Source organism: Oenanthe melanoleuca, chromosome 15 (genome assembly GCF_029582105.1).
Source record: "Oenanthe melanoleuca isolate GR-GAL-2019-014 chromosome 15, OMel1.0, whole genome shotgun sequence".
Classification (NCBI taxonomy): domain Eukaryota; kingdom Metazoa; phylum Chordata; class Aves; order Passeriformes; family Muscicapidae; genus Oenanthe; species Oenanthe melanoleuca.
The window spans coordinates 11,136,174-11,158,494 of NC_079349.1; the positions used below are offsets into that span (position 1 = coordinate 11,136,174).

The 22,321-nt window shown below is 39.3% G+C and overlaps 1 protein-coding gene across 1 annotated transcript in view; it reads left to right on the top strand.

Moving 5' to 3' along the window:
• The window catches only part of SPECC1L (sperm antigen with calponin homology and coiled-coil domains 1 like), a 62,630-nt gene that overhangs the window by 9,255 nt on the left and 31,054 nt on the right, over nucleotides 1-22,321 (top strand). The window contains exons 2-8 of the mRNA XM_056504344.1: nucleotides 4,403-4,592; nucleotides 9,835-9,994; nucleotides 10,697-12,327; nucleotides 13,740-13,947; nucleotides 19,642-19,715; nucleotides 20,269-20,444; nucleotides 21,643-21,809. Coding sequence (XP_056360319.1) covers nucleotides 4,440-4,592; nucleotides 9,835-9,994; nucleotides 10,697-12,327; nucleotides 13,740-13,947; nucleotides 19,642-19,715; nucleotides 20,269-20,444; nucleotides 21,643-21,809 — 2,569 coding nt within the window. The 5' untranslated portion in view covers nucleotides 4,403-4,439. The remainder of the gene's footprint in view (nucleotides 1-4,402; nucleotides 4,593-9,834; nucleotides 9,995-10,696; nucleotides 12,328-13,739; nucleotides 13,948-19,641; nucleotides 19,716-20,268; nucleotides 20,445-21,642; nucleotides 21,810-22,321) is intronic.

Sequence of the window (22,321 nt, forward strand, 5' to 3'; positions counted from 1 at the left end):
TCTGCAGAGACTTGGGAAAGTTCTGTATCTGTATTTTACAGGGGGTTGATGAGGCTGGATTTTATAATCTCTTTGCTTTTCTGCCTTTTGGGACAGTACAAGTGACCTGAAAACGTCATTCCCTAATTATTTGGACAAAGTTGTCAGCCTAAATATATCAAAACCAAAGAATTTGCACAAATAGAGAGTGAAAGTGTACTGGGTCTGTTGCTCTTAGATGTGAGTAATTTCTTCCTGTAACTTGGGTATTTGATTTTTCAAAAGTGCTCAGTATCCTCAGATTTGAGGGATCGCTTGCTTCTAATATTTTTTTTATCTTTCAATAAGTAATTCTAAGATTATTTGTAATTTTCTTAATAACTCACAACTTTTAGTAGGTAGCACTGCTTAATGCCTATCAAAAATACTTTTGTTGCTTGACCCTCTACTATCTTCCAGGCACAGGAAACTATATTCTGTGCTCTTGCAAGTGAGCTTTACTTTTGTGACAGTAATATTAGCATAAAGAAGCATAGTAAATAATGGATGAGATGAAAATAATCACAGTGAGGAATCATCCCCTCCCTGCTCTGCTTCAGTGCTCAGGGTTCTGAAGAGTAATGCTGAAAGCGTTGCATGTTGGCTGGCTGCATGCATCATATCAGTTTACACTCAGGAGCAGAGCCATGCTATTGGGCAAAAGAGTTTTAAATTATTATTTATGCAGTTGTGTTTGCAGCTGGTATAAAGTGCAGGACTGGTTTCACATGCCTCCAACAGAGCAGGGAGAGCACTCCTGAGCAAGGTTCTGCAGTTTCCTGGACTATGTGTGCTGTGGAGAGAGAGACGGCTGGGAAAGGATACAGGTTAGAGGAATAGTTACACTTTGGTTCAGGAATGCAGCCTTTCTAGCTGATATTTTGGCATTGCTTTGGCTTTTTCCCATTTTCATTAATTGATACTCTTTGTGCTATCATAAATCAAATGTTTTCCAGTAATGTCTTGTGCCTGTTGATGAGTATTTTCTTTAGCAGTGGCTTTTTCTTCCTTTTTTTTTTTTTTTTTTTCTTTTGGGGAGAAGGAAGTGTGTATAAAGGGAAAGGAAGTCTTCAGTAATTCCTTCTTTCTCCCTAGGGCAAAATATAAAATGCAGTTTTATATGCAGTATTTTCTTTTTAAAACAATGGTGAAATAATATTTTAGTTCTAACTTGAATCGTTAGTGCTGTATGTTACTCTTCAGAAAGCTTCCTTTGGTTAGAGAGCTTTTTATTTCTTATTTTAAAATTGACTGTTAAATTTTCTTGTTGGGCAGAGACAAGATTATTATTGATTCTTAGTAGAGTTTCTTCCTAATGAATGTGGTGGTGTTCTTTAGAAGCACAAAATAGTTTTTAACTGCCATACCTGCCTTTTGAGAAACTGGATGAAGCAGGGTTTTTTCTGCTTCCAGTCACACAATATTGATGTCTTCTGTCTTCAGTGCTGAAACCCCATCTTCTTTTTCCTTCCTGGAGAAGGCAGGAGAGGAGAAATTGGCACAGAGAGGTCATAAATTCACTTTAGGAGTCTTAGTGAGCTGCTGCTTTTAGAACCTGTAATGCTAATTGGTATCTTGTTCTTATTTTGTGTGACCTGTTTGTATATTTTTCTCAGTTTTTAAACTAAAAACTTATTTCATTGGGAAAGTAACTATAAGGCTTAGTTTCTCTGGAATTAAAACAGGAGCAGTGGTCCCTAACCCTTCTTGTCCTCGATGCATCTTTAAAGTTTCTGGAAATGCGGTTCTACCTTTGAGTTTCAGTGAATCAAAAATAGTGGTCATGAGTGTCAAATGTATGGATATTTTAAAGTAGTGCTGTGATGGAACATGAGGATTATACTTAGCTGGCATTGTTGAGTTTTCCCTGCTCCCACCACTGTGTTTGCAGTTGCTGTCCTTGAAGCAAACACTGTGGCAAGTTTTCAGGAGCGCTTCCCATGGAGGAGAAACATTTGAGTTCACAGAGTCTTGTCACTGCTGACTCCCTGAGATAAATTGATACCAGTATAAATGGTTTGTTCTGTGGAAGGTAACATTAGCCTGCATCTCTGAGGCCATCCATCCAGTGGGTAATGTTATTGTCTGTCTTGCTGTAATAAACAGATCCAACTGTATTTACTGTGCATGCAAAGCTCATGTGTGCTGTGTCTGGCTTTGCAAGGTGTGTCAGGGCTGATGAATGTGCTCTGCAGACCTGAAAAATGTGCATTGCAAGTAGCCAGGGCTGGGTGTCTCTGTGGCAGCCAGAGCCACTGCCTTATCTACACTGCCAGGCAGGGCTGTCAGGCTTTGCCCAAGTGTATCACAGTCATGTCACTGCCGGTGCCCTAACCCTCCTCAGAGCACCAGCCTTCTCACTCTGTCAGCTGTCAGAAAGGGATGGTTCTGACTGACTGCAGTTATGGCAGCTGTGTAGTTTTTCTTTGGGATCATTTTTTAAGTGCAGTTAGCTTTGCTACAAACTGTGCTCTGAAAATTCATTTGGGTTCTTCCTCAAGCGTGCTATGGGCAATTTATTTATGTCTGTAGAACATCAAAAATACCATTTAATAGTAAAGATGCCAGTTTTACTGAAGAACTCTATCTTCTTCAGTATTTTCAGTTTTAGTTTTCAGTTGAATAAGATCAAAAGCACAAGTAAGTGTTTGACTCATAGCCATGAAAAAGGCAAGAAATAGAAGTGTGGCAACTTTGAAGGTAACCAGTGTTACCATCTGCTTCTGGAATCTAATAGGCAGTCATACCACTTAATATTATGTGTGTATAGCAAACATATTACCTTCATGGGGCTTTTCTGGTTTGGGTTTTGGTTTTTTGAAGAGTCTCTCATTTCAAATTATCTCTCAGTTATTTAACCTTCTGTGAAGGTGTTCTCATTCCTTGTAGCTGTACAACAGGACTGGTGCATTTTTGACATTGTGATGATGAAACTGCAACAGCAAACAAAGTTTTCTGTGTCCATTCATGGAACTTTCAGAGCTAAAGGGAATCTGGAAGCTATAAACAAATATTTTCAGTGTCTTAAGATGAAGCTTCCTGTTGCTTCTGTTAACAGGACTTAGGGATTTGAGGAGGCAAAACTTTTTTTTTATCAAAATCAGAATTGAAATATCCTTGTGTGCAGCTGAGGTGATGCTCAGAAGGAAGGAGTGTGTGTAAGAGTATGGTGTTAATTTTGTTAGCTGAAATTACCTAGTACTTCTGACCACTGTATTGTTATGTCAAATGTCTCAGTCTGCTTTTTGTGCCTTTGAAGTGCTTCAGTTTTTAGGAGATGGAAATCTTTCAGTGCTCATGTACACATTTCATGTTTCCAATCAGCTGTGAGATACTGGGCTCAGATAAACCTGATCACTTACTTCCATCTGGAATCTGTAAGACTGAAAGTGGATTGGAGATGTTGTCCTCTTAATCTTCCATCCCATGACATCTGACTCAGGGGTGATGAAGCACACAGCTGCCAACTCTCACTCCTGCAGGAGGAGATGATCCTGGTGTGTCTAGTCTTTCTGGTAGCCCATGCTTCAAGTTACAGCTGTTGTGTGGCTGTTCTCCTGTTAGTCTGTGCTTCCTTGGAATTAGCTGTTGTAAAACCTACAGTTTTCAGATTTGCTGTGGCTGCTGCTGGTTTGGATAAAGTCAGCCTTGTTTTCTGAACTTTTATCTGTGCTTGTGGGTGGAATGGCAGATGTCTGCTGTCAGGGACAGCAGGCTGGGCCAGCTGCAGGAGTGTCCTCACTGCGGGCCATGGAACCCAGTGAGCTGCTTCTGCTTTCCTCTTCCAGATAATCCTCAAAATCACATGACTCAAGTTAAATTTTGTAAAATTCTCTGTGTTTATTGTTGTGATTTTTAATAATTGGTTTGAGGGAATCTGAATTTTTCAAACTTTGTGGATTTTTTCTAGAGTAAGTTTTTCTCTGCGACTGCTGTTTTTCTCTCAGCGCTGTAGTTACTGAGCTAGTGGTAATCTTTTCTCAGATCCAGTGTTGTTGGTAGTCAGGCTGCTGCCTGAATACTCCCACAGTGTTTTTCTTCCCACAGTCAGAAATAAAGGACATTGCTCCCTAATAAGCCTTTCTTTTGCTGGCTAACGAGTGAACTCAGCAACATATCCTCGGTTCAATGCCATTTGTGGAACAACAACTAAAAAAAAAAAGATTATAATTTGGAGTGGAGCTGTAGGAAGTGCTTAGTCCTTAGCAAAAATCCCTTTTAAAAAAAGGCAAAAACCATTGGTCAGTCACATGCATTTTGTTTGGCTCTAATTTGTGGTCTTTGCTGCTCTTCTGGATTTCTGATCTTAAATAGAACACTATAAAAAAAGACATTGCTTTTCATCTGTATTTTATATTTAAAGTTTCTTTCTTTCTGCTTGCAGATTTGTTTGTAAATGCATCATAAACAGACAGCCCAGAATGAAGAAAGCAAGCAGGAGTGTTGGCTCAGTGCCCAAAGTGCCTGGAGTAAATAAAGCTCAAACAAGTGAAAAAGCCAAACCAGAAAACGGCTCCTCAGTGTCTGCAGTAACAAAACTTTCCAAAACTGGGACATCAGCATCTCTTTTGAAGGTAATAACCAGTAGAACATTCTGATTATTTGTATTTTTTACTATAAAACTTTAAAAAGGGTAGAATTTCAAGGCTTGTCTTTAATGCAGCTTAGACTAGAGGTAGCTGGAGGGAATCTGGGTAGTTGCAGAGCACTGGGCAGGGTGACAGGATCTTGTGTGTCATTCATGCTGTACTTCCCTACTGCAGGATAAGATGGAGAGCACTGTGCTGTGCAGGACTTGGCTGTTCTGCAAAAGGAGCAGAGTGGAAGTTATGTTCTGACCAATGTTATTTGTTTAGAGTTATGCTTGAACGGTGTCAGTGACTAATAGGATTTGATGAGAATTATTTGCTAATTTTGAAAAAAGGACTAATGAAGTATCTAACATGAGAACTTTTTTATATCAGTCATCTCTTGGGTCAGTGCAGCTGAATTCTTCTGGCTGTTTTGGCCTTTGCTTTGTGTTGAAGTACTGCTTGAGCTGAATTTTCACAAGTTGATTCTTGCTCCCAGAACAAGTTCAAAGGTAGAGGTTTTCTCTTACAGTAGCAGAACAGGGCAGTATATGTAGGAGCATATGGCTTCCAACAAACAGTCAGACACACTGAGGTGTGCTGTGTGGGGTTTTCACCTGGGAGCAGCCACATCTGGGCTGGATGGGTGGAATGAGCCTGCCTAGTCTGCCTCCTTTTCCTGGCACAGAGGCTGGATCCAGCTCCTTTTGCTCTCTGCAGCCCAGGGTGCAGTGCTGTGCTGCTGCTGCCCTGGAACAAATGAGCAGAGCAAGGAACAGGGTGTCCAGCTGGGACCTGAACCACTGTCACTGGCACACAGGAAGCCACAAAGGCCATTTAAATAACTGGCAAAGAAAGATCCAGAATTAAAGAAGTATAAGAGTTGAGGTCTCTCTGTAATAGCTCTGCAGGATTACTGAAGTCAAAAGGTGTGTTCCCTTTCTCTTCTTCCTTTTCTTTTGTGGAGGAATGGTTAATACTTTTGCTGATGAACTTGCAAGCCAGGTTTCAGGGAGGTTTTCTCCCAGTGCCCCTCCTTTCTTCCATCACCCCATGCATCTTGCAGTTTTCTTAGCTTTAAATAATCTTTTGATGCTTGTTGACATTACTTACTTTATATTTCTAGAAACCTCTCAAAGCAACTGAAGTCCTTTGTAGTTTACTTATCAAGTTTCTTATGTCATACCTCTCAGGGAGATAAAGGAGGAGGATGATCTAACACTGAACAGATTTGACCCAGTATGCTTTCACAATTTTACTTATATTAGTAACACTTCTGGCTATGTTTTGGTGTGGGATTAGAATTCATGACAACTTATGAGTTTGAGGCACAATGAAAATTTTCTCTTGATTACTAAGGCTTATCTCAGGTTTATATTCAACCAGGCTTACTCATAGAGTTGGATGTCTTTTACTTGTTATGGTGATGTTGTGCCAACTATGTGACTTAATGGTAATGATGAATCTTCTTGGAGTGTTCTGTGCTTATATAACAGAGTTAGTTGTTTGTGGGACTTTTTGTTTACTGGCATTGACAAATTACAATTTCTGGCTTGAAAGAAATATCAGTAGAAGTAGTATTTAAAAAAAATATATAATTTTATATTTGATGTTGTTGATGAAACATTTGGCATATTATTTTCCTCATAGAGGTTGCAGAGTGTTCTCTTAGAGCTGGTGAATTGGTGTGTGTTCTGAATTTAATATTCTCTGACAAAAAAAGCTGGCTTTAAATAACTTTATTGCAATGCTTGCTAATTTATTCAGCTCTTTGATTTGGATATTGAGTGAAAGGCCCCTATTAAAGAGTAGACATACACTACTATAACTTTGGTTCAGTTAGTAATAATGTTGCAAAATTGAAAATAATTTTGTAATTATAGCATCCTGTTAATGATATAGCTATAGGCCAGTGCTCAGCTTTGGGTGGGCTTCTCCAACTGCATTGTTTCATACATGGGTCCTTTTTTGTGGAGTTTTCAAAATGTGTGGACAATGAGCTCAGGAAGAAACTGTGGGACCCACCCTTCAGCAGAGCTGAGCCTGTCCCAGGCTCTGTTTGTTCGGCTGCTTCCCAACGCCCCTGGTCGGTTCCTTCTCTGTAGTTTTTGTCTCCCACTTTGCCCAGCACTTGTTTAAATGTTCAGCACCCCACACACATTATCACTACTTAAAAAAGTTTAACTGCCAGCCACTTTTAGTTTTTAATTTGTCAAAAAAATACTCTGCAAATAATGTGTTCTTATTTTTAAGATCATTATTTTTTTACTTCTTCAGCTAACAAGCTTGTGATGCTGCTGACACTCCCAGCTGTAATTAGTGAGCAGCTGTACTTCAGATGAATTGCAAAATCCAGTGTCCCTGAAAAGCCAGGGTTTGGAGACCAATATTTGAATATTAAAAATTAGAGTGTGTTTTCAGTATTCATGTGTCTAGGCTTCTATTCTGTTTGCAAAATGCAGTAACTTAATTAGATTGTTGTGAAGTTTGATGTTTGAAAAACTCAAATGCAGCAACAACAACAACCATCAAAGAAAATCTTAGGTAGGAATAATTATATATATATAAAGGGATTTGAATGAGATGCATAATAGGATATACCTGTTGAGAAAGTAAGATGAAATGAATTGTATAGGTCATTATTCAAGTTTCACTGCACTGAAAGAAAGTGGTGAGAGGAAAACAAATATGAATTGTGTAATTATAAAGTGTTCTTTTATACAGAAAATCAAAATAGGTCTGGATGAACATTTCTAATTATGAAATTTTCTAATTATATTTTAATGTAGGAGTTTTAATGCTAAGCAGGTTGGCTTGGTTCTTAGCAAATGGGAAAAAGTTGGATTATAAATATACACCATTGCTTTTGCTTCAATTAAAAAGATATGCTACAAAATTACTTTGATTTTAAAAATTCGGAACGGTTGCCATTGTAGAGCATTAAGAGGAGAGCTGCTGGTTTGTAATTTTTCCAAGGCTTTGCTAAATAGTTTTCTTTGCCAAGAATATAATGTTACAGCTTTGAGAAACTGTTTATTAATTGGCTGCAGAGGAGGCAGTGCCTTCCAACCTAGAGCAGAAATAGTTTATGGGTAAGTCAGAAGAAGAATGGCTGTCTAAAATTCCTTTGTTCAGTAAGGACTGCAGATGACTAATGTCTGAACGTGTGTATTTTACTTAGCATTTTTTTTCTTCAAGCTGAGTCACATCTTGACCTATTTGGCTTGATAACATGTACTTGTACTCTTAAGTGTCTAAAAGCTTAATCTAATTTCCCCAGTCTTTCAGCAGGGTGAAAATGCTGACAGCTCATAGTCTGTTTGAACTATCACGTTTGCAGGGGTGGCAGATCCAGCAGCAAAGCAGAAAATCACTGTTCCTTCTGTAATGCCTTGGTTTAGGCAGTAGCTGCACTGGGTTGTTTCCCTCCCCTGTCCCCCCATGCCCACTAAATTAGTTTCAATTGGATACAAAATCTAATTAGATCAAACCAGGATTGTTGTACACCAGTAGTTTGTGTTCAGCCCCACATGAGTTGGGTGGGCTTTATGGCTTTTGTAGTGCTTCAGTATTTTTGCTTTTCTATTTTTATTTCCATTGCTCGTGCCTGTTTGCATAGCTGTGTGGCATGGCAGATCAAGGAGCTGGTCTGACTCCTGGGAGGAAGCAGCCCTTGGAAAAGCCTTGTTTGCACAGCAAGCAACAATGGCATTTTCACAGCAGAAAAGCCAGCTTTAGATGCACATCTGACTAGATCCTTGGAGTGATGTGGTTTCTTCCAGCCTTTTATAAACCTTTTCAGAAGGCTACACCATTTCTGACACGGTTCAGTAAAAACATTCTTGTCCTAGAGGATTTTACCCTTAAAAAAGGATGTTTCTATCTGTAAATTTTCTATATTTCTATCAATTGCTTGCAGAGCAAATAAGTTTTCCTCCCAAAGCTCCCTTTTGTTTTGCAGCTGCTCTTTTAAATGGCACAGATCCCATCCATGGTCTTTCCACAGTGCTGTGATCAGTGTTTCTAGCTCTTCTGGAATTAGCACTTGCAAAAAGAGACTGTAGAGAGCAGAATGACATGCAACTAATTTTTTTAATTAAGCAAGTGTACCTTTATTCTAAATTTATAGAATTGTAATGCCTGCAATATAGTTTTTAACATGGATATGTGTGAGCTGGTAGTTACAAACTTGCAGACATGCTGGAAAGCAGTTGGTTAATTCCTAAGCACTACCTTTTAGCTGGGATGTTGGAGGACAGTTCAAATGTGTTATCCAGCTGAATAATACAGTTGCTCTAGGAATGCTGCTAGCACAGCTGTTTTGTTTTTTTTCCTCATATAATGGGAAAAATGTTGAGCATTGAGCATATTTTAATTTTCACCATTTGAAAAATTGTATTTTAAGAGTATAAAGTCTGCCAATTAACGCTTAAGAGCTTAGTATTTCTAGACTTTATTCTGAAAGATGTATTCTCTGTTTGGAAGTCTGGTTGTTGAGAATCCTGTGCTTGCTGCCTTGTCACATTCCAGGCAGCTTTTGTGGTTAACAGTAGTTTCAGGAACAATCAGATGAGGTTAGACAAAAAGTCCATCAAACAAATACCTCATCTCTTAAAATCCCTAGAAAAGAGCTTGAAAGCAAGGCAAGGATAGATGGTGAGAGTGGCTTTTCTCCTGCCTCTGTCCTAGTTTCTAGTGGAACTGAAGCTTAGCATTTTGAACTAGAAATTGTGTTTTGCTAATGTTGGATTGTTTTTTGATCTTCTTTGATTTGAGCTTTTTGTTTGAATTTATCCACCAGAAAACATTTGATCATATTCAATTGAAGGATATTGTACTAACTTCCTGGTATTTGATGGTTTAAGTATCTAAGGATTGCCTTCATTTTTATGCATAAGCAAACTTTTAGTCAAAATTGGGAAGTTTTACACTATAACGTGTTACTGTGCTTTAACTGATTTTTTTATTATTATTATTTTTCTCCTTAGTACTGCAACATTAAAAATTTTTAGGGGGAGAGAGAAGACTCAGTATCAAGGCTCACTCATATATGAGGAGTTAAAGTTCCATTTCAGTTTACCAGCTCTGCACATTGCAGTGCACTTACACTTTTCACATTCTTGCATAGACACATGACTTGTCAAATATGTACTTTTTAAACTGAAGGAATCTTTAACAGTAGAAATGTTGGCTATGCAGACTTCTGGGCCAGCTGTCTTAAAGCTGCTTCTTCCCTTTCTTTCAGACTAAGAGTAATGATGACCTCTTAGCAGGGATGGCTGGTGGTGGTGGAGCAACAATGACCAACGGTGTTAAGGCCAAGAAGAACTCTTGTGTATCAACAGCATCTTCAGCTCCAGGGACAGCCATGAACAGTCTGGAAAACAAACCCAAAACCATTGCAGGTAAACAGGTATATTGATTCTTAAAGGTGGAAGTTGGGGGCTTTTTGTTTTCATTTAATGCATTGAGGATCCAGGTTGCCTACTGAAGTGCTCAAATGGTCAAATCACCTTCTGAACTCTTTTCCTGTTTTTAATAATGTAATTGCTTTTTTGGAGGTGTTCTTTTTAGTTTTTTCAATACTGACTATGCAACTATTATATAAAATGAAATAATATAATTAATTTAGAGAATCATAGATTTTTCTAAAATTGTCTGTTTAAAAAATCCATGACACAAGCACTAAATCTCTAAGATGACTTGTTGGACATTTTGGACATTTTGTATTGCTTTATAGAAATAAGGTAAGAGGGCTTTCAGAAACTGTTCAGAAAAGTGAAATCATTTAGTGTGTTACTGATATGGATTGAAATAGATCTTTCCTTCCATTGCTGTGTTTTGGATTCAATAATGCTTGCAAAGCTGTAAAGCATCTGGAAATAGAGGAGTAATAATCTATCTTCATTTTTATGCAATGAGATAAAATACAGAAAACAGAAGATGCTGAATGTTGAATTAATGTTTACTTCCAATATTTTCTATGAAATGTATTTAGCAGTGTGATTCAGAAAATCAAGCACTGTGTTGCTGATACAAAGCACACAGCCTTCTGTGACAGGTACTGTATTTTAAATTCATGTTCCTAACTTCCAACAAACACACAGGTCCAAGTTCCACAGCTAAGCGTAGCACTTCATCTGGAAACAAAGAGTCGAGCTCTTCTCGAGAGAGGATCCGGGAGCGCTCTCGCCTGAGCCAGGGCAAGAAGCTGCCGCTGGCAGGGCAGGGCCCCGGCGAGGGGCCGGCAAAGCGCTCCCGCAGCCGCGCCAACCCCGAGGCCGAGATCCGCATGAGCAAGTCCAAGTCCGACAGCCAGATCAGCGACAAAGCTGCGCTGGAGGCCAAGGTCAATGATCTTCTGACACTAGCCAAAACTAAAGATGTGGAGATCTTGCATCTGAGGAATGAGCTCAGGGACATGCGTGCTCAGCTGGGGCTCAATGAGGATCATCTTGAGGGGGATGAGAAATCGGAAGAGAAAGAAGCCATTGTTGTCCATCAGCCAACTGATGTAGAGTCCACGCTGCTGCAGTTACAGGAGCAAAACACTGCCATCCGAGAAGAGCTCAACCAGCTGAAGAATGAGAATCGAATGTTAAAAGATAGGCTGAATGCTTTGGGCTTTTCTTTGGAGCAAAGGCTGGACAACTCTGAAAAGCTCTTTGGCTATCAGTCTTTAAGCCCAGAGATTACAGCTGGCAGCCACAGCGATGGTGGGGGCACTCTGACATCTTCAGTGGAAGGTTCTGCTCCTGGATCAATGGAAGACTTGTTAAGTCAGGATGAAAATACTCTCATGGACAACCAACACAGTAATTCCATGGATAATTTAGACAGTGAATGCAGTGAAGTTTATCAGCCACTGACATCAAGTGATGATGCCTTAGATGCTCCATCATCTTCGGAATCTGAAGGAGTACCAAGTATAGAAAGGTCTAGGAAGGGAAGCAGTGGCAATGCAAGTGAAGTATCCGTAGCTTGTCTGACAGAACGGATCCATCAGATGGAAGAGAATCAACACAGTACAGCTGAAGAGCTCCAAGCCACGCTTCAAGAGCTTGCAGATCTGCAACAAATAACACAAGAGCTGAACAGCGAGAATGAGAGACTTGGAGAGGAAAAAGTAATCCTGATGGAGTCTCTGTGCCAGCAAAGTGACAAGCTGGAGCACTTCAGCCGCCAGATCGAGTATTTCCGGTCCCTTTTGGACGAGCACCACATTTCCTATGTGATTGATGAAGACATGAAGAGTGGGCGCTACATGGAGCTGGAGCAGCGCTACATGGAGCTGGCAGAGAACGCTCGCTTCGAGCGGGAGCAGCTGCTGGGGGTTCAGCAGCACTTGAGCAACACCCTGAAGATGGCAGAACAAGACAACAAGGAGGCCCAAGAAATGATAGGGGCATTAAAAGAAAGGAATCACCACATGGAACGGATTATTGAGTCAGAGCAGAAAAGCAAAACGGCTCTGGCATCTACCTTGGAGGAGTACAAAGCCACAGTAGCCAGTGACCAGATTGAGATGAACAGGCTGAAAGCTCAGCTAGAGCACGAAAAGCAGAGAGTGGCCGAGCTGTATTCTATACACAACTCTGGAGATAAATCAGATATCCAAGACCTGCTGGAGAGTGTCAGGCTGGATAAGGAAAAGGCAGAGACCTTGGCCAGCGGTCTGCAGGAGGAGCTGGCGCACACCCGCAATGATGCCAATCGATTGCAAGATGCCATTGCTAAGGTAGTGCTTAAATACCATTGCATTCTAGCATCCCATCTACTCAATGGCCTGCTGGCCTCTGTGGCTCTTTCAGAAGTAAAAGATGAATTATGAGGTCCATTGCAGTGCAGTAGTGTTAGGACTGATTACTTTCTCTTGACTTCTGTTACAAAAATGATGTCAGCATTTGAAAAAATTCTGTGGATACATTGAGCAACAGGGTGACTGTTGTGTTACTTTTTAAAAATATTTAAATTCCACACCTCATTTCAGTGGCCAAACTTAAGCAGTATGTAGGATACTGTACTGATTTACTGCTTAAATTTCACACCTTTTGCAAGACTTCATGTGCTGGTTAGATTTTGAATCAAAATGTTTATTCCCAGTTCTGTTCTGACCCAAATATTTCTAATTTATGCTGTAGCTGTGTCTAGTAAAAGTATTTACCATAATTTAATATAAAAACTAGAGTCACACAATTTATTTAACAACTTTACATATGCATTCCTGAAGAGACAATTTATGCTGAATTTAATGTGTAGACTATATATTAGCTGCAAATCAACATGTTAGTCATGATCACGAGCCTGTTAGAATCAACCTTAATTTGGGGTGAAAAATATACTAAAATATTTTTAATAATTAAACTTGGAGAGTGCTGTTAAAATAAAAACCACTGAAACAGATGACTTAAAAGCAGGGTATTTTGTCTATTAAACTTGGTGCCTGCCAGCATTGCCCACCCTAAGCCACAACCTAATTTCTCTTGTTTTTATGATACCCTGTTTTTGTTGTTGGGTTAATGTTCCTGCCTCTGATCCTAGCCTGTCACTTACATTACAGTTTTATGAGGCAGGATAAAAAAGCCTCTTCCCCTTGTCCTGAAAGGGAGAAGTCAACCACTTCTTCCCTTCCTTTTTTTGGTTTCTTTTTTTTTTTTTTTTTTCAATTTAATAGTTTGACAGACTCCTCTGAGAGCTGCTCCAGCTCACCAACACACCTCACACACAAATGTGACACTTGATTAAGGAAATCACTCATCACACAGGTCCAGCAAGCACTAAGATTGATGCACAAGAGACCAGGCTTTTTCTCTTTTCCCAAAAGAAAGGAAGAGTAAAAAAGGTGTCCTTCCATGGCAGCTGGATGTTAAATTGGATCAGCTGCTTGTGAAACATCAGCCTTGGTGCAGTGGTGGTGTTGCTTCACTTGTATGCAGGGTACTGCTCTTAGAGGCTGGGAATGCTCATATATCCAGCCTGGGAATAAAAACAGTTTAACTTCCACCCAGGAAAAGAGTTGCACTAAAACAGTGTATAGTCAGAGGCTTACATTTCTCCTCTACTTTTCTGGTTGCAGAAATACACTGTAAATGTAGTAGTTGCAAAACTGAAAGTATGTTTAATATGCAACTAAGATCTATTCTTGTTTAGGTTGAAGATGAATACCGAGTGTTCCAAGAAGAAGCCAAGAAACAAATTGAGGATCTCAATGTGACTCTAGAAAAGCTTCGGACAGAGCTAGATGAAAAAGAGACTGAGAGGAGTGACATGAAAGAAACCATCTTTGAGTTGGAGGATGAGGTAGAGCAGCACCGTGCTGTGAAGCTTCATGACAATCTTATCATATCTGATTTGGAGAGTAAGTGTTATGCATTCCTCTTGAGAGAAAGGGCAATTTAAGAAAAGCTCAAGTAGAACACTGTAATATTGAAAATATTTTCACTTGTCTTTTGTGTGTCTGAATTCAAGTCAGACTAGGTTTTGCAGAATCCTTGCACACTAGAGGAAGAACAAAATCAAGTTGGCTTAGCTTTTCCAGACCCACTTAGTGGTTGGTGTGGGAATAAAAACCTGTGAATAGAGAACAAATATTAAATCTGCTAATACTGTTTTCAAGTTGTTCTTCAAAGTAGAAAAACATGTAACAGAAAACATGTTTACTGTGTGCCTGTCTAGCTCTCTGTGCCTTCCTTAGTTCCCTCTCTGATCTTGGAGACCTGCTCAGACATTCCTACCACGGGCTGGGATTCTGCAATTAGTCTCTATCTAAATAAGAACACGGGCAACTCTACCCTGGCAAGCTGTATTTGCACAGTACTACTTAGAAAATTCAAATACCTGTTAGTCTTCCATGTTATTCAAAGATGAAACAAGATAGCAGGAAGCCAAAGCATGATTCCTTCTAACAACAAGGGAAATATTCATAGAAAGGATTTTAAGTTGGTCTGCTATCAAGAAATTTAGTGTCTTAAACAAGCTAAATTGTTTATTCAAGCTCAATATCTTTAGACATGGCTGTGAGTGTTGTTTCCCTAAGCAACCTTTCTTTGTCTTGAAAGGCAATCACTGCTTCTCTTTACAAATTAAGTTTTTATTTTGATTTTTTTTTTTTCCCTTTCTGTGCTAAAAGAAGTCATTTTGGAGCAAGGACTCAAAACACTTTTCTACTTGTTTTGTTTTGTCCATTAACTGAAATATTGGTGCAAGGAACAACACCATAGTCAAGTAGATATTTAGGTATCTGCCTTGCAATACCTGATTACAAGGCAGCTCTGATTTTTGGATGCTTCTGCTTTGTGGGTACAAACCAGCTGTCAGATATTTAATTTCGACTGGTAAAAATTCAGGCAGACAAACCTCTGCCAGGGGAGAAATTCTCAACAAAAATTGCAACAGTCTTTGTTATTCATTGGTCTTGAAATAGTTTGGAAAATTCATCTGGAGCAGCCAATGTCCTGACGTGATCCTCTGGGGGGAAGCGAGCTGTTGTTTTAGTTCTGTGCTGGAAGGAGAGTGGCATCTAGTGGCAGTAAGAAAGGATGGCACCTGAAGAATTGTATAAACTTTAAAAAGTGTATTTTTTGTGACGATTTGAAAACTCTGTTGATTGTGAGTTTATAGTTCAATGTCTTACAGGATTTTCTTCGTGGTAGTCTCTAAGTACTGACAGCATAGAATATCGTGAAAAATCTGATACTTAGAGACAGTACATAGAACATTTAAAAGATAGAATTCTAAACACAAAATGAAAAATTATAACTTAATGATTTTACTAAAGACAGACTTTACACTTAGGAGAAAGATGCCTCATAGATGAGGTGGTGAGTGTTCATTCAGTTTAATGATTAATCACCACAAATAGTAATGTAGGAATGGGAGCACTCCAAGCACTGGTACTTAGAGCCTACTTCACTGTGGGCTTTTCAAACACCAAAAAGAGGCACAAGGAACCTACAATGGAACATTTTTCACAGTAATCTGGGTATTGAATTGTCACATTTTAGCTGTTGATATGTCTGCCTGCAGAAACAGGAGTCTCTTTAATGTGTGCAGCAGGATGCAAATTCCATTAATGAAAAACATACAGTATGTTCCTGACATCCATCCAGATGTGGTGAGAGCTGCAGCCACTGCAGCTGAGCTGGCTGCTGCTGGGATGAGGAGCTTTTAGCACAGTGCTTAAAGGGCCTGTGGGGGAAACCTAGTGAGGAGCAGTGAGGGCACTTGGTTTGTTCAGCCTGGAGGAGACTGAGGGGAGACTCGCTGTGGTCTTCAATCCCTGCTCTGTGATGCTGACAGGGCTTGAGGAGATGGCTGGATCTAAGTCTGGGGAGGTTAGGTTGGATACCAGGAAAGGGTTCTTCACCCAGAGGGTGGAACAGGATCCCCAGGACAGTGGTCATGGCCCCAAGGCTGCCAGAGCTCCAGAAGTGTTTGGACAATGCTCTCAGGTAGGCTGGGATTGTTGGGGTGACCTGTGCAGGGCCAGCATTTGGACTTGGTGATCCTTTAGATCCCTTCCAACTGAGGATATTCTGTGGTTTTATTGTATGTGAAAAGTCTTAAAAAACATTAAAATGATCTGTGTTTGTACCCTCCCTGTTGTGCTGAGCTGGAACAGGCTGTGGGGAGGGAGGGCAGGCAGTGGGGAAGGCTGACACTGCACTAGATGGCGCGTTCCCTCTGAGTTTCACTTCTGACTCCCAAAAACTTGCAGTAGTCAGGTAGCCCAGCTGTCACATTAGTCATCTGCAGTAACTAAGGGGGGAACAGAATTGTATTATTCTCCCAAGCAGTTAATAAGAATTTGTGGGGAAATTTTTTCCAGAAAAATTTGACTCCTGATGTGCAGAAAATGTGTATTTGTAGGTTAGCTTACCACTTCTCAGAGGTTTCTTCTGAAGCACAAAAATAGTCCTTGCTTGTTCTCTTAGCACAGGTGCATGTATGTTCTCCTGGTCTGTAACTATGTAAGTCAGTAAATTTTTAGGATGGGGTAGGTGAGCTAGAAGGTGGATATATTTAATGTTCAGTGAATAGTTCTTTTATGGAGCTGACAGTTTTAATTCTGCTATATCTCATTTGAAAAGGATCTTGACAGCAGTTATGAAATGAAATATTTACATTACTATATTTAGGCCTTTTCTAACAAAGTGTTGGAAAAGTCAATAGGATGTTCGTTTTTTGTACTTTTTTTTTTTTTACATTTTTAGTACTCTTTTTCTTTTTTTTTTTAACTAATGGTGGACCCTTAAAAAGTCACCTTTCTTGCTTTATAGACATCTTGTCTAACATGATGTGCTCAAAAGCAAGATTGATCTGCAAATTGCCTGAGCTTTGGTACTTATACCCAGTGCCTCTTCCTTATAGAAGGAAGCTATAATTCTTATGCCACTCTGTGTATTTGTTTTTGTGCTGGGATAGCCATTTCTATGGTAAAGAGTCAAAATGCTCTCCCAGTATGAGGCATGCCTGTGTAGCCAGTACAAAAACTGAGAGTGTCCATTGTGGAATTAATTGCCTTTCTCAGAATTACTTGAGGTTATTTCCCTTCCCAGGAATTGTCATTTTTCCTGAAACTACTGCACATGTCTGAATATTGTTACTATTTTTTCCCTTATTTTTTCCCCAGAAACTATTGAAATTAAACAATTGAATGTTGATACTCATTTTTATTTCATAGTGATAAATTCTAACTGCTAGTTATATTATAATCAGTAAAAATTGCAGATACAGAACGTTGTGATACCTTTACTGTGGTAGCCTTACAAAACTCTTCCTTCCAGCCCTAGTTGTAAAGGTTTTCTTTATCGTTTGTAGTCTGCAGGTCCCATAATCTTTTTTTTTTTTTTTTTTTCCTACCTCTTGGGTAGAGGTAAGACCTTGTCAAACTGTTTCTTAAATCAATATAATTTTGTGTAATGTAGATGTAATTGGATCCTGTTGTAAAACACAAGTTTGCTGAGGATTTTTGATTATCCTATTCATTCATCAGAAGAGTCTCCTTGTTCTTCATTTGCCCTAATGTGTAGCTATTTTTTCTTTTATCTCAGTCTTCTTTGTTGTCTGTGATGCTTAGAAGAAGGAGACTGGATAATGGTAGAAGTACCTGTCCTACCATACTGGAGATCCAGGCACATGGGAAGGGTTTGTGTTTGTTAGGGAAGAATGTGGAATTTGCAAGGATGCAGGAAGGAAAGATGCCACATGGCAGCCTCTACCTATTTTGACTACTTGAATGTTCAGGCTGTAGTTGGTGGAAGAGGTAAAATCACTTATATTAGCCATAATTTCTCACTGCATTTCAAATTCAGTTGCAATATTTGGGGGGGGGGTATTTTTAATCACCTTGGTTGATGGGGGAGGAGAGAGAACACTGTTTCCAACAACTGCTGTAAACTGCTCTGTATTATTTATGGTACCTGCAGAATATTCAGACCATTGTGTTTTACTTCAAAGCATAAATACACTAAAATTTAATGGTGCGTTTCATAACTCACAGAAGCTCAAAACAATGGCACTACACAAGCTTTTACTGTGGGTACATTTATGGATTCTGGTTTGTGGTTATTTTTAGATAGCTTGGTTTTAGTAGTACTGCAAATTTTGTTTTTAAAAACATTTTTTCTTTGAACTGTTTTAAAAGTGAAAATGAACATCGCCTGATTTGTTCCAAAATGTATTCAAAGGAAAAGGTGGGGAGAGCAAATTTCATAACTTTGGCCTAAAGCTGGCCTCCTAGTTCTGAATTTAGCTTAAACAAGTTGTGTATAAAAAGACAAGCTAAAAATTGGAGGGCTTTGCTTAAGTATCATGGTAGCAGGAGATTTGAGTGGCCCACCCTGTAGCCTTATCTTCAAAGCTTAAAGATCAGCTGGGTGCAACTTAAAATGGGCACTCTTACAAGGAGGAGATAAATACAGAAGTATCTGTCTATTTTTAATGTTCCAGCTTTTCCAAGTTTGAAAGGTTATCATGTTTTCAGACCAGCTGAGGTTTGTATGATTCTTGTAAAGAAATTAACTGTGGCTTAAAAAGCCCCTGTACTTGGGGCTGGTGAGGGAGGTTTTGTGTATTGAACAGCCTAAATGCATTAGGCACCTTCAGTCATGTTGTGGAAAGAATATTGCTAATATACAAGAAAAATATTTGTTTCCAGCAGGTGTTGGAATAATGAACCTGAACCAAAGAAATTAATTTAGTCAGTTTCTCCATCATTTTTTCAGTTTTTGCAGTCACACGATGCTATAGAAATAAAAGATCTTAGGATCCAAGGATCAGTGAAATGACACACGGATTAGAAATTTCTGCTGTGTTCTTCTTCATTAGTTGCCTCGTTTTAAGAATGGAGTAATCAATCACATTGTCCTTGTGTATTGAATTAAGTCAGAAATGAATAGTAATTGCAGTAGCCAGTCTGTCAGACGCCGCACAGGAGCTGCTGTGATCGGGCTGTGAACCCTTTGTGTGGCTGCTGACAGATTTAGGGGACCATCTCTCTCATAACACCAGCTCACAGACTGTTTAGCCTTCTGCTGTAAATATAGTTTGCTTTGACCTCAAATAGTAGCTTGATAGACAAGAATGTCAGATTCTTGGGGACATGAGTTCAGTTTTATCCCTGTGGAAGGCATGTCTGTGAGTGTTATGTCAGCTGCTTTCTGGCAGGAATTAAACTGTGCATCAAAAGGCTTCATGTAGCTGCAGCTTATGTTTGAGGAGGGAAAACCCCCAGACATCCATGTTTTAGGCTCCTTTCATGTTACATTGCCTACTTTGTTATTGGTTTGTCATTTTAGTATTGTGATTTGGGATTTGTATAAGAATTGAGTTTGCTTATGCTGCTCCCCTTACCAGTCACAGAGGAGTGTGTACCTATTAACACCCTCTGGCAAATTATTCCTTCTCATATTGTTTCTTCAGATGTCTTTGGTTATAAAAATGTCTTCTCTGAGGAAGTCTTCAGAAACATTTGCAGGTCTTTTCAGTTACTAGTTTTTAAGTAAATAAATCCCTGACTAAGATCTTAGAGGGAATTTAACTTTTTTTCCAGATACAGTTAAAAAACTTCAGGATCAAAAGCATGACATGGAAAGAGAGATCAAGAATCTTCACAGGAGACTCCGGGTAGGTAAAAACCAAAAAAGTCAATAAAGTGTAAGCTTAGAATGTCCCAAGACCAGCATATGAAATTGTGAAAAGATAGTATCATTTGATACAATGCCAATAAAATAATTATTTCTGAAAGACAGATATGAGAATATATTGACACTTAAATTGAATATACAGACTTGATACACTTGATACACACTTGATACACGTGAATACACTTGATATTGAATATACAGACACTAAACAATGCAAAAAATTTCTCAGTGTCACAAGATATGATGTTGGGCTTACGAGAAGATGTTTCTGTGTATTTTGATGTGGAGTTTAACATTAAATATTTTTCTCCTCCACTTGAACATTTCATTTGTCTCCACAACAGAAATTCATGACTATCAAAGTCTAGGTATTTCCAGCCAAACCTCTTCAATTTAACTTGTGAGTTAGGCTGTGCCTAACACTGGACAAGTTCCTCTGTGGTTCCTGCAAACCATTTCCTTTAGCAGCATAGGAAAACCATGAATAATAAGGATAACTTCTATTTCTGACTTCCACATGGGTGCTTTTGCAGGAGGAGTCAGCAGAGTGGCGGCAGTTCCAGGCAGACCTGCAGACTGCAGTGGTGATTGCCAACGACATCAAGTCCGAGGCCCAGGAGGAGATCGGGGACCTGAAGCGCCGACTGCACGAAGCGCAGGAGAAGAACGAGAAGCTCACCAAGGAGCTGGAGGAGATCAAGTCACGCAAGTATGCAGCTGGCAGCAGGGGTGTCACCATTGCAGGGGAGCTGCAGCTTTGCAAATCCAGTTTCTTAGTTATTGGGGCTCCAGAAGTTTGTAAATCCTCCCTCTGTGAGGATCTGTATTTCAGCAAGCTGCTTTATGCTGCTTTCAGCAGTCAAAATAGGTACAGTTACACTAGCAGTATTTGTTTCTTTGTACTGTATACTTAATCCATCCAGAGTATTACAAAGTTTTGAAGTGGAGGACTTTTCCAGTTTAACAGCTAAAAATGATTTTGCTTCCTACAGTGTGAAAAACAAGCAGCGTTGGCTGTTCGTACCATCATTAATATTCTTATTAGCAGCCAAGGCTTTTGGTGTGGTTAAAAACACAGCTGGCTTTTTACCTGAGAAGAAACCTTCATCTAGTTCTGCATATAATTTATACTGTTTTCTGTCTACTGATAATTAGAGGTGCCTTCATATACAAACAAAAACAATCCAAATTGTGATATATTGTGGTTTGAATTAGGTGCTCCAGACATTTAGAAACTGGGTTATATGTCTTGAAGAAGTGTTCAAGTCTTCAACAGGGACATCTTGGACAGCACCATTTGAATCCTGACTACATTGCCTCTAGGGGTCAGATATGTATGTAGCTGACAGTATGATGCTTGTGATGTGTGTATATAAAACAGTTGTTTTCTGCATGGATGGGAATTTGGTAAGATTTACATTACATTTAACCCAGCATCTGGTAGGATAGGAGATAGCACAGGCTGTGAAACTTGGGGAAAAGCTGATGCTGCCTTAAGATGTACACTAGAAATATATTCTTGCTCCTTAGTATTAAATTGTTTTCCATTTATTCAGGTGGAAAAAACCTCCCCCCTCTGAGATGATTATTTTCATGGGGACAGATGAAATCCTTAACTCAACTTTTTCCATCTGTGTGTGTGAGATAGGGGTAGGAATTAAGGCTTACATCAAATATTGATTTGATAGACCTTTTTTTACCAGATGCTGAGCTCTGTTGCTGACAAATAGTAAGAATTTACAGTGAAAATTTGGGTTGATAACCTATTTCTAAATTACAGTGGAAAGAAAACTAATTAATGTAATGACCCATTTGGACCATAGATTTTAATTCAGCTTCAATTAGTGTTGATTTTTTTTAAGACACTGCATGTTAAAATGTTTTTTAAATACCCTAAATTACTTCAGGCAGGAAGAAGAACGTGGTCGAGTGTACAATTACATGAATGCAGTAGAGAGAGATTTGGCAGCTCTGAGACAAGGAATGGGCCTGAGTCGCAGATCCTCCACCTCCTCAGAGCCAACTCCCACTGTGAAAACACTTATCAAGTCCTTTGACAGTGCCTCCTCCCAAGGTGAGTCCCAGCAGCTGCTCCAGGCTGCCCCTCTGCATGTGAGACCTGGTCATCTCCAGTGGCTCACCTCACTCAGAGCAAACTGCTTTATCCTGCCCTGACCTCCATCTGATGGCTGGAGCAAACCAACCCAAACTGGATTGCAGAACAGATTGTTCACTGCAGTTAAGTGCAAGCATCCTTTTTTTGTCTTGTCTTTATTTTTCTCTTTGCTGTCGCATTGCCAGTGACTCATATGCTGGATGCTTTGATTCAGTGCTCCTGTATATTAGAAATACATAAACACATATGACACATAATTATAGCTGGGAGTACAGCTGATTTCAGCCTGATTATTAAAATCTGAACTTAATGTACCAAATTAAGCATTTTAAAAGCCATGTAATAGCTAGAGCTGAGTTTATTTCTTTTAATAACTTATATCTTAGACTCAGAGCTCTGATGACACTTAAAAGTAAGATCCTGCCAGTATCACCTATTAAAAGATATAGGAAATATTTTCTAAAATGAAA